The sequence below is a fragment of the Lissotriton vulgaris genome, chromosome 10 (assembly GCF_964263255.1).
Source record: "Lissotriton vulgaris chromosome 10, aLisVul1.2, whole genome shotgun sequence".
NCBI classification, from domain to species: Eukaryota; Metazoa; Chordata; class Amphibia; order Caudata; family Salamandridae; genus Lissotriton; species Lissotriton vulgaris.
Window position 1 is genome coordinate 853,689,274 of NC_141698.1, and position 17,715 is coordinate 853,706,988.

The window sequence follows — 17,715 nt, forward strand, 5'->3', positions numbered from 1 at the left end:
AACAAGGAGTGACATTGTCTTAATATCCTGAAACATTGAACAATTTATACATTGCCCAAGTAAAAACAAAGATCAAACATTTGTATTTTTTTTATAGTTATTACTTATGTTTTTCCAAAGTGGTTAGATAAATAATGAAGTCGTGACTAAGAAATTCATTACGATAAAACATTTCAACCCTTAAAATCTTTAATCAGAGAAATGAAAATTCCCCGGGCAGTAATGTACATAGAGGCAGACAAAAGCAGCCACATCTAATTTATATGATGGCTTTCTGTGAACAGCTGACAGAATACTAGATCAAAATATTTGAGACATGTACATATGGAAGGATTGATCTAAGGGAAGTAAAACCTACCATAACACATACATTGGTGGGGATAACTATGGAATGGAAGAGTCTCTGTGCTATTAATTTGGGCATAATCATAACAGTGTAACATTAGAAAAGCCCCTAATCTTTTAGTGTACATGAATGGTGCATGGAATTACTCAAAAGGTATTACTTTTAGAAAGAATGATGGACATACAGAAGGTGGTTTTTCGTCAGCTTGATGCTTTTGTGGAGTCTTCTGGCCTTCTCCATCCATCGCAGTCTGGTTTCCGGGCAACCTAGTACTGAGACTGCGTTAGTGGAGGTGTCGGAGGCGATAAGGGAGTGCCTGGATGCGGGCGTCAGAGCGGCCTTGATTTTACTAGACCTTTCTGCTGCCTTCGACACGGTGCCTCACCATCTACTCCTTACCCGCCTTTCCAATATGGGCATTGTGGGCGCCGCCTGGTATTGGATGGAATCCTTTCTGGAAGATCGCTTCCAACAGGTGTGGATGCCCCCCTGTGCCTCTTCGGCCAAAAAAATGCTCACAGGGGTCTACTTTGAGACCGCTGCTTTTTAATATCTACCTGACCCCTTCGATTGCCTCGGCTGAGGAACTTGGTGCAAAAATAATTTCATATGCTGACGATACCCAGCTTCTTTTTACGTGGGAGAATTCTGACCTGTCTACAGACCTCGCTTGTAACTGTCTTTCTGCTGTATTTAGCTGGTTGGCGCAGGCACAACTTAAGTGCAATGAGGACAAGTCCGAGATCCTTCTATTTGTCCAGTTCCTGCCCGCCTTTAAGGAGTCTTTATGGACCTCGGATTACCCCCGTCCTAACTCTGTGGGCGCCCCTGCTAAAAATCTTGGGGTATGGTTCGAGGAGGATCTGCGTTTCGGGGTGCAAATCAAGAAACTCACTGGAGTCTGTTTTAGCACCCTTAAAGCACTGAGAAGGTTCTTTCCATTGCTTCCAAGGACGGCCAGGGAGATGGTTCTGCGGGCGCCTATTCTTTCCCGCATTGATTAAGCCAATGCTCTGTACATGGGTATCCCAGGGTACCTACTTAATAAGCTTCAGATCATACAGAACGCAGTGGCTTGACTCCTGTTTAACATCTCTGGAAGGTGGTCTAGTGTAAAACAGCATCTTCGCAAGCTGCATTGGCTGCCCGTGGCTCAGAGAGTGCAATTTAAGGCTCTCGTTCTGGTTCACAGAGATTTACAGGATCTTGGACCATTGTATCTTAGGAAGTGCTTCTCCTTCTATATACCTAACAGACCACTGCGCTCTGCCTCTATGAGACGGATGGCGATCCCACGTTTCCGTAGAATGCAGGTGGGGGGCGAGTCTTTGTCTGTTAAGGCAGCCACCTTCTGGAATTCGCTTCTCCTTTCACTGCGGAATACACAAAGCCTTTTACTCTTTAAAAAGCAGCTGAAGACCTTCCTCTTTAAGCAGGTATATTAAATGGCCCTATTTCATCAGGTATCTGTTATATGTTGCGCCCGGACACTTTGGAGTATTAGTGCACGCTATAAATTCATTATAACATAACTTAACATAACATACATCCAACAAATAAGGCAGTTCAAAGAATCTGGGTGAATTTTGAATGAACCAAATTATAGAAAGATACTTAAGATCAAATTTTGAGTTTAGAGGGCAAGGTACTCCATCACACCTATGGCAGAGTACCCTGTCCACTAACCAGACGGTCTGCCCAATCTACTGAGTAGAGTAAACTGCGTTTGGAAGCCCTGGACCCCACACATGTCCGAGATACACAGCACTGGCAAAGCCAACAATGGTGAATACTGTAAATACTTTTGAGACTAACTTAAGTGAGTTTTTATCAAGAATTGCATTTGTCACAATATATAATGGGATAAATGTGTACTGCTATGCCAGGAAGTGTTTTCCCTTCCCCTTTTTAATTGGCTCATTTTGAAGTCATTGTGCTGACAGGCTCAGGAGAATGTATCTGAGGTCTGGGAGAGGTGCTGAAACGGGAGAATACTTTTAGCATCATTTCCAAACACCTCCTAACTCATTTCTTACTCTCTGCTAAAGAAGGTCAACAATCCTGAAACATGTGTCCATGGATACACACCACAAGCTGGATCAACAATGGTGAATAGTGTAAAGACTTGTGAGTTTAACTGAAGTGTGTGTTATCATACACCACATTTACCACACTGTGTCAGGGAGAAATGTGTGGGAGTATGCTAGGCAGAGTGCTCTCTCCCCAGTTTTATGCATAGCACTTATGCTTGGAAGAGGACAAGGTAAAAGAAATTACAGGTTCAACCAGACAAAAAGCCTTTACTGAGGGTGGGAAATGATGTGCCATTGTTACAGGGCTTACCTGAGTGACTGGAATGAAGAAGCTCATTGGCAGAGTATGTAATTCTGCCGAAAGCAAAATTTAAATGGCCGGCTCCCTATTGCTGGGCGTGACATGGGTGCGGATAAACACAGAGGTTGTTGCCTTTAGCGCTTGACTACTTGTAGAACGTGAAATAAAATAAGAGCACCCAACAGTGTGGAGCCAGGCACTGCCACTTACTACAAAAGGAGATAAGATAGGTACTGCGAATTTCAGTGTCCACATATCCACTGTGCAGGAGGCCTCATCAAATGGCTAGGATCAATTTGTAGCTTGCAGAAAAAAAGTACACTGAGATACAAAGGTATCCTGAAACACTGTGGTGATGATTGCTCCATAGAGGATTGGTACACTTCCAACATGCTTGTGTCTACTGTATTACATTTTTGGGCAGAACTGACCAAATCATGTCAATAGATTTGTGTTAGCGTCATTTGCATTTTTCAGTGGTAAAATGCTAGTGGAGGAACTTTAATTTTGTCGTTCAAGATTTAAAAAACGAATTATCTCTGGTATCAATATTAAATGCATTACAGCGTGCAGCATTTTGATAACACGTAGAGTGCAGTCTACTGCTGACAACCTAAAATACCACAGACAACTTTTTTTACTATCAACATACTCAAAAAACAGCTGCCGTTGAACATTTTATGTGGCATGGCCCCTCATCTTTATGAACGACTGATGTTCACGCTAATGAAGACACAAGAAGGAGAGACACTAGTAAAGTTACAGGAGAAACTATATCACTTGTTTTTCCTTCCACAATGCCTTTTGAACAAATGGATCACTCTACATTCCTTGCTCATCAAAGCTCTAAAAATACATTGAACAAAACACAAACTAGATTATAGAAATGTGTAGGCCAAATATACATACGAGAAAAGATGAACGGCGTCACTTTTTTCTTTGATAAAATCCCTCCTGTATTTCATGAATTCGCGCAGTGTCATCAAAGGGTTTTCAGAGATGATGAACTTGTTGTCAGTAGCCCAGGTTTCCATGGCAACCAATACGATCCTCGTGTTAAGTTGCTCTTTATATATCTAGTGCATTAACAAAATGGACGCGTCAGAGGCGTATAGTGGTTGATTCTCTCTTCGAAACAATGTAACAATCTGTGATCTAAAGTTCAAAGCATTTTTTCATGAAAAGCGAAGCTCCTTTCATCACTTCCTACACATAGATCCACTTGCAAGCAGTTCAGATATTTAACATCCCACTGCAGCATCCTTTTAGGGGGCCAAAGAAGGCCTGGCAAGAAGCAATCTGAAGACAAAAGCTGTGCTTGTGAAGAAAGGCTCTTGACCCCATACTCACCTGAACAGACGAGGGCAGGAGACATGGGGATAAATATATTTGAAGATTTGTTTTCACCAGATACGTGTGCTACTAAAAGAAATTGTGTCTCTCAACTGAAAAATGTATGGATAAGGCACAGAAAAATCTGTATAAAGCACAACTACAAGTAAATCATGGTAAATCAGGATCACCATGTTTTTTCTTAGAATATATCAATAAGAATGAATGATCCTAAAACATAAAATATGGGCCCTATCAACTTTTTGCAGTGCTGACAAAAACACGAGGCGACCTACGTGTGCGCATGGATTGACACATATCGGTTAGAGGAGCCGCATAGGATTCTGACTCTAATGTTGCCTTCAGTCGGCCATGCAGCCAGGAGATCATGAATCTGGTCAGCAGACCAATCGGTAACAGGTCACCTCGACTTGGGAGGGCACAAAATAGATAAGGAAAAGGAGCCGGGTTCAGGAGGTTCTTGGGGAAGGCCAATCAACCATTTGGGCAGACCATGCATGTACTGCAGAGAGGCAAGCACTGCAATGAATAATGGGTGGTACCCCTCAACTGAAGTGTGTGTTTCCCTGTGCATGATATGATACAACACTGACAGAACCCAGTTGTGCAGGATCCTTAGAGAACCCAGTGGACCCCAGCAGTTCAACAACTTTAGGCTTGTGTGTTTTATTTGTTTACCTAATCACATTGTGTCTGTAAGAATACCAGCTCCTCCTTATGAGGTAGCTCAATTTTAGCATGAATGTTATGTACACTTGGGGTGTAACATACAGTGAAAGAACAGAAAGGAAGCCTGATCACTTGCTGTCCTGCCCCCATGTCTGGACAGCTCTGCATCAGATCCGAGCTGTATTTGAAGCACACCGAGGAGGAGCTACTGATGTCCCCTGTCCTCCAAATCCTCTTCATCGGCTCTCACTCTGAGGCCTCCCAGTCTGTGCTCACCAGCTGCAGTGATGGACTTTTGGCTCCCCGCGGCTGTTTTATTCTTTGTTTGATAATCCTCAGGCCAGAGCTGGGTTGGGTGGGGGGTGGGACGCAGGGTTTGATTTGGGTGAAGGGAAGAGGGTGGGAGCTGGTCGGTACGGGGGTGGGCAGGTTCATTTTGACTCAAGCAGTGAAAGCTCCTTGGACCAACCCTTCTCTGTTGAAGTCAGAGGGATTTACTAATTTGCAAATATATTTATGTACTGAAGTTGTATCAGTACATTCACTGGAGTGTTAAGAGTGGGCCAACCAATTAAAACCACAGAATGCCGGCCACACCCATGGATACAAGCCCTCATGTGCAGCTCTAAGAATAGATAAAGGATAGAAAGGTGGGTTTCGCGTATATATGTGCTGATAACAGTACTGAACATAGATTCTATGAATAAAGTTCTATATATTGGCCTTTGTCCTCCTCATGCATCCTATCCCGAGTATCAAGTCCCTACTTGGGTGAGGGCCGCAACTAGGACAATTGCCTGGATCCATGGTCAGTAACAAAGATATGTTTAAATTATGTTGAACTTTATTGATTTTCCTTATGGGAGTCTAGGCTTTGGGTGACACACTAAGGTGTAGAGGCAAAGTCTTATTGTGACTCAATATGTTTGTGCGTCTCCAGGAAGTGGTTTTGGGGCAGCACGAGCAGGGCGAGGTGAGTGTGAGAAGTTTGAAAAAGTTTGTGGACACTGTGAATTTAGAGTCATTTTACACATGGTTGTATCTTATGAAATATTTCTCTTCATTAAGAGACCACACAGTCTTAAAATGCGTTGAGATTTAAGTTGTTCGAAAGAAGGAAATATCAAGGCCATTACTGTAAATAATGAACTGCAGCAATAACGTTAGTTTATTACAAATTATTACAGTTAGTGAGCTAATGAGCATTTCTGTGTGGAAAGGGCCACTGCCTGACAAGAGTACACATATAAATGTGCCTTGTGCGACTTTAATGGCGAGAGGGCACAGTCTAGAAGTCCAAGCAAAAACTGGACAACAATAACACAACGATCAAATAGGACCCAAGGGAATATTTAAAGACCAGGCTCTGGGAACATTCCCAACAGATACATAACAACAAAAGAGTGCCAGAGGGTCTATGGAAAAAGTGAGTTAACAATATGAGCAACCACTCAACAAAAAACGTTCTAACTGACTCAAAATGATGGTAATCAATGACACCCTAGTAGATGGTCAAAGATGCCCATCAGTCACCACTCGGAACCGCCCTTCATCATTTGGGATTCCTTTCAGACCATCTACCCAGATGTATTATTCTAAAAAAAGGGAACCAAGATGGTAAATGGTCCCTTTAATCGAAATAACAAGTAGTAAGGTCTTACCACTCCTCTGTACTAGTGAGTGGTAGAACGTGAAGTGACCATTTACCATCTGGGTTCTCTTTTTTTAGAATAATACATCTGGGTAGATGGTCTGAAAGGAATCCCAAATGATGAAGGGCGGTTCCGAGTGGTGACTGATGGACATCTTTGACCATCTACTAGGGTGTCATTGATTACCATCATTTTGAGTCAGTTAGAAAGTTTTTTGTTGAGTGGTTGCACATATTGTTAACTCACTTTTTCCATAGACCCTCTGGCACAAGCAAAAACTGGGTCTGATCCTGTTAAGGTCAATAGGGGAAGTGTGGATGGAGGACGCATCACAATATATATTGCAATGGAGACGCCAGCTGGCCAAAAATGCTAAACAATTATTTGAAGCTAATACACAAAGTTAGTTATGAGTCAATGCGCATGAATATTCAAAAACTTTTTTTGTATTAAGCATGTAATATTTGTATTCTCAGCACATAACTAAGAAACACACACAAGAAAATAACTTCAGTCACATTAGACAACTCTGCGTGAAGAAAATGTCAAATGACGAAATCATACAACGATTATAAGTATCCAACACGGATAGTACAACTTACAGTCCTTTTTCTTAGATTCATTTTTTAAATCTTAGTCTATGAGGCCCCAAACAAAGAGGGCAGCGCTATTCCAAAGTTATAAGCACAACTGTCTAACATGCAAATCTTTATCAAATGAAAAACAATAAGTGTCTCTGCGTATAAATGCACTGACATTAGAGCAGGGACATTAATACAGGCGAATTGACATTGTTTTATTTTCATTTTCCTGGACTTATAATACAAGTTGTAAATCTGCATATGTAGGCGTCAGGGTCGCCCGCTACATATGGTTTAATCACAATGCAGTGCAATGTAATCCGTTTCAGCTCCTGCCTGTTTCTTCAGGGTGCACTCTCTAATTAAGCTTCTACAATGACTTAATACAGGGAAAGTAGATGTGTAGCCTGTAATTAATGCCATTATTTTCTACATATAAGCAGGAGCCCCTTGCAGCTCCCGTTTTTCAACCCTTGTGCGTCGCATTTAAACAAATGTAGGCATTAGTAATACTTACCAAGTCAGCCATGTTCACAACCGATTTGGTGTAGCTGTTCGTGAGTCCAACAGATAACCGATGTTTTTTAAACTGAAAAATATGAAAACAGAGAAAATAAGAATAAACACGTATAGCATGCTTACAAGGCACGTGCTGTAGCCTAATCTGGTTGAAGATACCGCTCCAGAGAAGAACAGGAATGGCACAGCATCATAAACGTGCATTTCAGAGACTTATACATCAACGATTAAGAAAGCTTGCACAGAAAATGCATTGGGACAGATTTGTAAGAGAATGGATGCCTATAGACTTATATAAATGCGCCCTGTCGAAATACAGGTAGCTACTAAGGCCTATCAAGTAGGCACCATTTGCTGCAGACAGCGATGCAAGGAGCTGGCAGAACGAAGGTACCCGTAACCATCCCCACCAAGAAGAGGAACAAATTCTGTGTAGGGAAAGACAACAACCCTCTAAGGCATCGACAAATTCACTTGTGCTTGAAATCAAATGAAAATGGGTAAATTTGTATGCGTGCGTATGTGTGCGTTTGTTTGTGTGCTTGTGTTTGTGGGTGTGTGTGTCTTATATTACTTGAACTTTCACATCTAGCAGCCAGTGATGGTCGTTTGAGGCAAGGCACAGAGGCCATCGAATTAAGATCCAGAGTTTGAGGTCATCAATAAATGTTTTGAATCTTGGATTCAAGAACTACTACTGTTGGAATAGTTATGGCTTCTTTCTAGTTATTAGCAGGGCTTTCATTTCTGGTGATACCTATGTTGGGGCGGTTTGGTAGATTGTGGTCAGTATTTTCAGTTGTATGTGATGGACAATTTGGAGCCAATGGGGGGGTTTAGGATGGGAACCATGGGATTTTAGCTTATGGCTCTGTTGACCAGCGTGTAATCTTTGGGCAGGAACAATAGAAGAATCATTAGTTCTGTACAGACAGGAGGACGTTTCAGTTATCTTACATTTCAGCATCAAACTCATCATCTCATATAACTAATCCACCTCCTTTTTCCTCACCCTTCTGCAGGACCTTGCCCCTATGGCATTCTTTTTCCCCTCATAGAAAAGATGAACTGATTAAGATTCTATCAGATCAATGTCCTGCAATAATGACATATTCTCTTCTTTCATTGTCACCGATCTCTACTATACTCCACTACTTACTTATTGTCAACCTCATCCTTTGCAGGATCTTCCTGTCCATGACAAAATCAGCAAATTAAATAAACAATCTGGATCCCAATGAACTCAAAGGGGCTCCCCGATCAACCATATCCCATAACTGCACAACTTCCTTAAAACTGCAGGAGCAGTTTCAGGATTTTTTACCCTAGCCCGGCAGTACTCAGGGCAATCAAGGATCATCAAAGGTGAGTGTGTTGGTGTTACTCGCTAATCAGGACTTTAGGCACTTGTTCTTTGATGGAAAGTGTGCCCCATTTGCTTGCTTGATTGTCCGGATACACATGAAACACGCAGTAAAGGCCAACCTCAATGGAGGTGGAATACGGTGAGCTGAGATACAGCTCAGCACGATTATCACAGTTGCAATGAAGATGTTAGTGTCCTAGTTGTGAGAAAACAGAACCTTAATCGTATCTCACAATTTATATACAATTATAGAGGAAAATGATCAACAAATAGTGCTATAAAGCACAGCAAAAGAACAATTCACAGAAAAACAATTAATCACAAAATACAATAATAATAGCAGAGCACTTAGAATAAACACAATTTTTTATCTCCGCTCATTAAATTACCGTATTTTTAACATTGGTAGACTGCTTAAAATGAAAATACAACACAATAGCAATGCAGTTACAAAAAATGAGCAAATGGATTATGTAGTTTTCACAAACATACACAACACTGAAAGATAGAGCACTGAAATTCTTTGCCCAGCACTGAGTTACTTTGAAATAACTTACAGACATTTAACACTGAAAACACACTGAACAAATAAACCACGGAGCAGTAGACGGTGCAGTGTATAAGTAATCTACAAAGCAAAGAGACAGCGTCCCAACATCTGAGAAAGTGAAATTCCTAGTGCCAGGAAGCCAAGGCTAGCTCTCAGGTTATGGTTTGGCGTTGGCGACCCAATCACATGAAATGGGAATATATCATGACCTGGGAGCCCTATGCGTGCTGATCAAAGAACAAAGAACCAGCAGAGGAGCTAGAAGTGGGAGATGGGGTCCTTTTTACCCTCTGTCTCAGTATGGGAGACATCCTTTACTTCGCATGCTATACATCGCATGTCATTACAAAGCGGTTGTTACAACGACCGTAGTTAAATCGCAAGCCATTACAACACGAGTCGCTACAATGACTTGCTGTAGGGGGCAGAAGGTGTTGTATTTAAAATCCAAAACCTCCCCTACTGTTGCACAGACTGGAGTTGAAATAGTAAATTATACTATTCCAATATCCAGCGCCCCTACAACGCAAGTCGTTACAGCAAGTCGTTGTAACGACTTGCGTTGTAATGGTATGCGATGTAACAACGCGGTCGTTGTAACGACCACGTTGTAATGGCATGGGATGTATTGAATGCGTTGTAATATTGCCTATTCTCTCAGTACCCATCCTGTGATTTTTTGGTTTGAAAATTCCATACCTACAAACGAACAGATGTTCCGATCAGCCGACCGCAGACACACATATAGTGACCACAAACTATCTCTTGGGTGCACACATTTTGATGTTTGTGATCGCCAGTTTGAAATGCTGATAATTAGGGCTACCACCTTGACACTACACTGTGCAAAGACCAATGGAGTGTCTGCCCATCGCAGCTGTTATATTTGTGGGCCTAATTATTAAAAAAAAAATAGTAAATCAGTTTACAACTTTACACGTAAGGAAATGTGCTCATTTTGGGAATTCGCAAAGGTTTCCGCGGTTATACTTGGAAACCTTAGACAGTCACGTTTCAGGCACTTTACTTGAAATCCACTGTGAATTTTTTATTTTGTCTAGGTAGACGCATTTCTGCATGTGCAACTGTATACAGTGAATAGTTGTGCATCGTGAAATGGCAGCATATTTGCTCAAAAACTATTTTTTTTACTATGTTTTTCTTAACAGGGAAAACTTTTTTCCCATGGTGAAATGTCTTTGGCTTATCGCTCCACTCCTTGGGAAAATCCCTTCTCCTTCCAACCACGGAGTATTTACAAGATGTAGTTTAGGGACGCCGAAATAGAAAGTGTTGCGGGCCCTGTACACCTTATGTGATGATTAAGAAATGTGTTTGGATGTATACATAATCCTTTATTGTTTGTTACATAAAAGAGCAACTGCCTTGAGAATCAAATTTTTAACCATAGGCTTCCTTTTTTGATAAGGTACATATTAACTAGATGATAGAGGGTTATAAATATATAAAAAAAAATATTTTTTGGTGGGGGTAATTACTGTATAGTGTGTACGTAAGTCCAATAACTAGTGGGGGATTTTATCACGAGTGAGTAGGATGGTGCTACTAACCCATATTGTAGAAATCCTGAAAGATACGCCTGCGAATCACGTTATAGGTGATAAGGCAATCAATGTAACTCTGCCTATGCTGTCACCTTCATTCTATTTGACACTTTGCACAGCCTACCTCCCTCTCATTCCTGAATGAGGTCTGTCTCTGTCCTCTCCCACTTGCAGGTTTTTTTCAATTTGGTGTGCTCGTAAATTACATCTCGCTTTTCCACTCTCCTACCCATCAGGGAATCTGTTTACTCGTTAACAGAACCTCACAGACATGAATTGCTGTTACTAGTTACGCATCGCATCAATGCTTAATTTCCTACATGAATTTTAGGATATCAGATCGCTAACTCTCTCTCAGTAATGTGGCCTTCCCTCTTCCTAGATTCCTTACTCTACCTCTTTTGAGAGCGTCTTATTTCTATCTAGCTAGCTCTCTCAAACCTACTTTCAAAGATACATCTGTATGTTCACCGATGTAATCCTCCACTAAAAAAGTTTCAGTTCTGTTTTTTAATTTCTTGTCTTCTTTGGTCTTGTTTTTTTAAAGAATTGTTACTATCTTATTTCTGATAAGCAATATTCGATAAGCTCTCTTTTTGCCAGCAACTTCACCATACTGTAAAATCCCCAGCGGTCTAGTGGTCGCACGCACAAACGCATCAACACATCCGCAGGCCAGGCGTGGCCTGCAGGGTTAAATAAAAGGAAAGGAGGATGCCCGCTCGAGGACGTCACTTCCGACTGAGGCACTGTGTCGGTGTGGTTTGCCTGCTGCTGCGCGACCTGCCCCCGCGCTGCCTCACGAGCCACGGCGAGGCCCTGTGTCACCCCCAAGAGCAGCCCACAACATTGTCGATGAGCGGAGGGGCCCAACCCCCGCCCGTGCACTAGAAAGTGAGGCGGAGCACCCTGCCTCCCTACGCGACCATACCGCGTGTCTGCCCACGACACGGACCCAGCCTGTCCTCACCTGGCGACCCCTACCATATCGCCGTGGGGATCGCTGGAGGCCCCAGTGGTCTGCCCCAGGAGTCGGCGCACCGCGAAGAAGATCCGGGCTGGCGGTGCGAACAGGTGCCGTACCTCACGCTTCTCGCGTGAGCCGCGGGTACGCGGAGTGCCCTGTCAATACTCACGCATCTCGCGTGAGACTCTGCAAACGACTTCTGGTGTCTTCCTTTCTGAACCTGGAAGGGAGTGTGAGCAGCAGTCGGGCCTGGGAAAGAACTCCGACGTCCCTATACACCCAGACGCCCGCAGAACACTCGACGGAGCTGAGGTAGGCCGCCCAGCTGCCGCGTGGCGTCGCGGGTTTAGCGGGAAGGCGGGAACGCTCAGTGAACACACACCACCCCGATAAGGCGGAAGAAAAGGGAGGAAGAAGGGGTTACCACCCTAACGGACTACCACCATGGGGATAGAGACGCGCCAGCAGCCACCATCAACATCCCATTCCAGCATGCTGCATCTGGGGTCCTGCCACCATTCAGCGAAATGGAGATCCGTCCACAGCGTCCCCACGTTGGAAGGTATGGCTCGAGAGCCTGGAAAATTACTTTGTGGTCACGAGAGACATGGACAAGGCAGTGAAGAGGTCTCTATTACTACACTACGCAGGGGACTAGATATTCAGGTTATTCAAACATTTGCCTAATACGGGGGCGGCGGATGATTATGACTCTGCAGTAACCGCCCTCAACGGTCATTTTGACCCACAGCTGAACCTAGACTTTGAAGTTTTCAAACTGGGACAGGCACGTCAGAGGGAAGGTGAGACCATGGACCGCTTCTATGCCCGTGTAAGGGAGCTAGCAAGTTCCTGTACTGACGAGGATCAACCGAAAGCCATACGGAGGCAAATCATCCAAGGGTGCCGAGACAAGGCACTGAGTAGATCGATACTACGCAAACCAGGCATCTCCCTTGAGGACATTCTAGTGCTGGCCAGGTCCCATGACCTCTCGAATGTCAGGGCCACCGCCATGGAACAAGCCCTCCACAAACCCCAAAACAAACCAGAGGCCATCAAGAGTGAACGGCCAGACGCGGTGAGGACCCAGCCATGTGGGCCACCCCAGAAAGACTACCGGAAAGACCAATCCAGGGCACGGTGTGGGTATTGCGGGCACGAGCCACACGCGGCCAAGGACTGCCCAGCCCAGGGCAAAACCTGCTCAATTTGTGGGATTCCAAACCATTTTGCAACGGTGTGCCGAAGAAGGAACACATCACAAACATTCAGAAGAACGCGCACACCCTCCAAAGCAATTCGGAAGCTGTCGGTAGTTGAGCCACCATCACTGAAAGCAGAGAAACACCTACCCACAATGGACAAAGCCTCGGAGTCTGAGGATGAAGAGGCCTGCATCGTCTCTTTTGCGCTGAAACTAAAACAGCGGCGGCGGCCACAGCCGACATGCATTGTGCAGATGGCCGGGAACAAAGTGAAGGCAATAATCGACACAGGGGCCACAATGAATGTCATGGGCCTGCAGCAATTCAAGAAACTACGCCCACGCCCCCAGGTGCTACCGTCCAAAATGAGGATATTTGCATATGGAGTGGATACACCACTACCCCTCAAAGGTAAAATTACAATACCCATCAAGGCTGATGAATCGGAACTAGTGGCGACAAGCCACATAATCAACAGAGAGGCTGACACCATATTAAGCAGCCACACGGCCGAAGACCTGAAGTTATTAGCATTTGCCAACCGCATTAGAGCACACCAGGTGGACGAGTTACTGGAACGATTCCCCGAACGCTTCACGGGCCTGGGCTGCATAAAGTGTGAACCGATCAGACTACACATCGATAAGTCTGTCACTCCCACTGCCCTGCGACACCGTCGGATTCCGTTCCACTTACGTCCACTGGTGGAAAAAGAGCTTGAGAAGCTGGAAAACTTAGGCGTCATCGAAAAAGTCACGGGACCCACCCCGTGGGTTTCGCCAGTGGTCATTGTGGAAAAACCTAAACAACCGGGTGAAATCCGGCTGTGCATCGACATGCGACTACCGAACACGGCGATCCGGAGGGAGAGACACCTGACCCTACCATGGACGATATCATTGCGGACGTAAATGGGTCGAAGTGGTTTTCGAAGATTGATCTAAACGCAGGATACCACCAGTTACCATTAGCGGAGGAGAGTCGTTTTATCACCACCTTCAGTACCCATCTGGGGCTACGACGATATAAACGGTTGAACTTTGGCATCTCCTCAGCAGCCGAGGTGTTCCAAAACACCATTAGAGAACTCCTGTCCGGACTGCCTGGGGTAATCAATGTCAGCGATGACATCCTGATCCACTCTGCCACCGCTTCAGACCATCACAAACACCTCCGGGATGTATTGAAGAGACTGAGTGCCCATGGATCAACACTCCACAATTAAAAGTGTCCGTTTTTCCAGCCCTCCATAGAATTCTTCGGGTACGTTTTCAATCAGGAAGGAATCCAGGTAGACCCGAGGAAATCCAAGGCCATCAAGGACGCCCTAGCGCCAAAATCCCCAACAGAAATAAGAAGCTTCCTCGGGATGGCTACTTACTGTGGCCGATTCATACCGGGCCTAGCCACCTGGAGTGAACCAGTAAGGGCACTGACCAAAGCGGATGCCGTCTGGCAGTGGGGTCCGAAAGATGAAGAAGCGTTCCGAGGGATCAAGGACGCTCTCCTGGAGAAAGCTACCCTATTGTACTTTGACCCCAAGAAGCGCACAGAGGTGTTAGTGGATGCCAGCCCAGTGGGCCTTGGCACGGTGCTGACCCAGGAACATGAACCCGGGCAATGGACAGCGTTAGCATTCGCCAGAAAAGCTCTTACCCCAACAGAGACCAGGTATGCCCAGGTTGAAAGAGAGGCCCTAGCCATTAAGTGGGCCTGTGGCCACTTCCAAATATACCTGCGAGGGCACCCTTTCGTCATGGTCACCGACCACCAACCCCTGGTGTCCCTCTTCAAGGGGACTGCTCCACACCCACCACCCCGCATAGAACAATGGGTGATCCTACTACAACCATACGAAATGGAAGTCGTATACCGACCGGGAGCCAAAAACCCTGCAGATTTTCTATCACGCCATCCATCCCTGCCTGATCCGGAGTCGGTAGACGACGACTGTGAGGAGTATGCCCAGTGGGTGGCACTTACCTCATGTCCCCAGAGCATGACGATAGAAGAAGTCAAAGAAGCAGCTGCCACCGACAATGTCTACCTGAGGTCGTTGAAAGCGGTTCAAGAAGGCTCGTGGGCCGAATACCTCCGTCCCTCCAACTCCTGGTCAGCCGAGGACCGAGAATCCCTCACGAAGATGTGGAGAGTCAGACATGATCTGAGCGTGACGGAAGAGGGGGTGCTGCTGAGAGGGTCGCGCCTGGTAATCCCCCAGAGCCTGAGGGACAGAGCGGTGCAACTTGCCCACGGGGGGCACCAAGGCACCACGAAGATGAAGGCGCGCATGAGGGGGAAAGTATGGTTCCCGGAGCTAGAGAGCATGGTAGAGGAATACGTGCGGAAATGCATGGCCTGTCAGCTGACGAGTGACCCTGAAAGGCCCATGCCTGTGATTACTGAAGAAGTGTGTACATCTCCCTGGACCACGGTGAGCATAGACTTTGGGAGCTTTCCGGGAGAAGGACACACCCTAGTGGTCATCGACTACTACTCGAAATACCCACTGGTAGACAAAGTAGCCTACACTGCATTCACCCATGTGGGGCCGGCCTTAGAGAAAATGTTCTCCATGTTTGGATACCCGTCGGAGGTACGAAGTGATAATGGGCCACCGTTCCAAGGAGCTGAGTTCACCACATTTCGCCGGACAAGGGGAATTCAACACCGCCATATCACACCCCAATGGCCCCAGGCAAATGGAGATGTTGAACGATTTATGCGAACCCTAAACAAAGTATTCCGAATAGCAATGGTAGAACAGGCCGACCCAGAGCAGAGGCTACATGAGTTCCTGCGGGAGTACCGGGGCACCCCTCATTGCACCACCCAGAGCAGTCCGTGGACCCTCATGTTTCAAGGACAGTGAAGAGATCTTCTCCCCAATGCCCAGGGGTGGACGCCGCCCCCAGCTGACATCAGTAAAGCCCAGGAATGGAGGCGCCAAGGGAACCAACGAGCTAATCGCCGCAGAAAGGCCACCCCCAGAAGAATGAGCCCAGGGACCCGGGTGATCATACGAAACAGACGCCCAGGGGGAAAATTCCAAACTCGGTATGAGCCTAGTACCTGGACGGTTACGTCCATGAGAGGCACCATGATCACGGCCCAGAAAGGTGAGGGGGAATTGTCGAGGAATGTCTCCTGGTTCAAGGCCATATAGTCAGAAAACAGACAAGGCTCCGAGCCAGAAGGAGGGAACTCCCACTCGAGTGTGTTGACAGCCCCTGAAGGAGCGGAAGAGAATACGTTGATGGAAGGGCACGTAGAGGGACCCGAGAATGCATCAGTGTCTCTGGCACCATCCATCACGACCAGCGGTGCTTGTCAAGATGCCGAAAATGGTAGGGCCAACTCACAGCGGTACAACCTGCGGCCCAACCCACCACCAAGCCAGAGACTGAGAGACTACGCCTGTCTGCTGAGAACCTGAAGTTGTCACCAAGGGACACGCAAGTACTCAGGCGTTTTGCTTGCAAATGTTGTAATCCAGGACTGTTGTGTTTGCTTTGTAAGCAAAGAAAAACAATATATAGTTGGATAGGGATGTAATATCCCCAGCGGTCTAGTGGCCGCACGCACACACGCATCCACACATCCGCAGGCCAGGCGTGGCCCGCGGGGTTAAATAAAAGGAGGACGCCCGCTCGAGGACGTCACTTCCGACTGAGGCACTGTGTCGGTGTGGTTTGCCTGCTGCTGCGCGACCTGCCCCCGCGCTGCCTCACGAGCCACGGCGAGGCCCTGTGTCACCCCCAAGAGCAGCCCACAACACATACCACACTTTCAGGACTACATCCTCCTCTATCCAATTTTAAAATGACCATTATTCTACAATATTATTTGAACTGCAAGTCCCCTTTCTAAAAAGTGCCCTAGAATCTATGTACTCCAGTGAATGGATGAGTGTCAAACATCCTGTGGCTAGAACTACCAATGGGCACCAAACCCATTTAAAGATTTTTATATATAGGAATGTGAGGGTTAACCAATTAGAAAATCCCCCCTCCTTTTTTTTTACCAAGGAAGCGGTCAAAACTACAAGACCCTCCCGTCATCATTTAAATAATTAAATGGCCAATTGATTTTCTAAATGACATTGGCCTTATGCATTGGTAAAAATACGTCATTCATTACTCTTCATATATGTTTCTGAATAATAAATATATTGGATTAAAACCGTGGGCCTAATGCTGACCTTTGCTGACCAACAAAACATATTTCTGAACATAAAATTAACTGGTGCACTTTCAAGCATGCTTGCTTGAAATCCTGCACAGAGATCACCAGCATGTCAACTATTGAAAGTTAAGTAAATAATGACAAAATCACAAATGCGAACAAGGGTTGGGTGGAGACACACAGGGCAGTTTGATGATTAAACCTCTGAGGAGTTTGAGACTGGATTGTAGATTTATTTCACACCACAGAATATCAGAAATAAATACTGATGTAATTTTCAGATGCCATCAGTGATGTTATCAATAATGTCATTAAAAATGGCATTATGATGATGTAATAAGTGAGGTCCTAAGCAAGGTATAGTTAGCTCAGCTAACTTGTCATTTTGTTTGTTATTTAAACATTAATGTTTATCGTATT

The 17,715-nt window shown here is 45.3% G+C and overlaps 1 protein-coding gene across 2 annotated transcripts in view; it reads right to left on the reverse strand.

The window, feature by feature from the left end:
* ADAM22 (ADAM metallopeptidase domain 22) overlaps positions 1 to 17,715 on the reverse strand; it is a 1,128,810-nt gene that overhangs the window by 412,407 nt on the left and 698,688 nt on the right. For both annotated transcript variants that reach the window (XM_086941795.1, XM_086941794.1), the window contains exons 10-11: positions 7,453 to 7,524; positions 3,590 to 3,756 (exon numbers count right to left, since the gene is read on the reverse strand). In XM_086941795.1, coding sequence (XP_086797921.1) covers positions 3,590 to 3,756; positions 7,453 to 7,524 — 239 coding nt within the window. The remainder of the gene's footprint in view (positions 1 to 3,589; positions 3,757 to 7,452; positions 7,525 to 17,715) is intronic.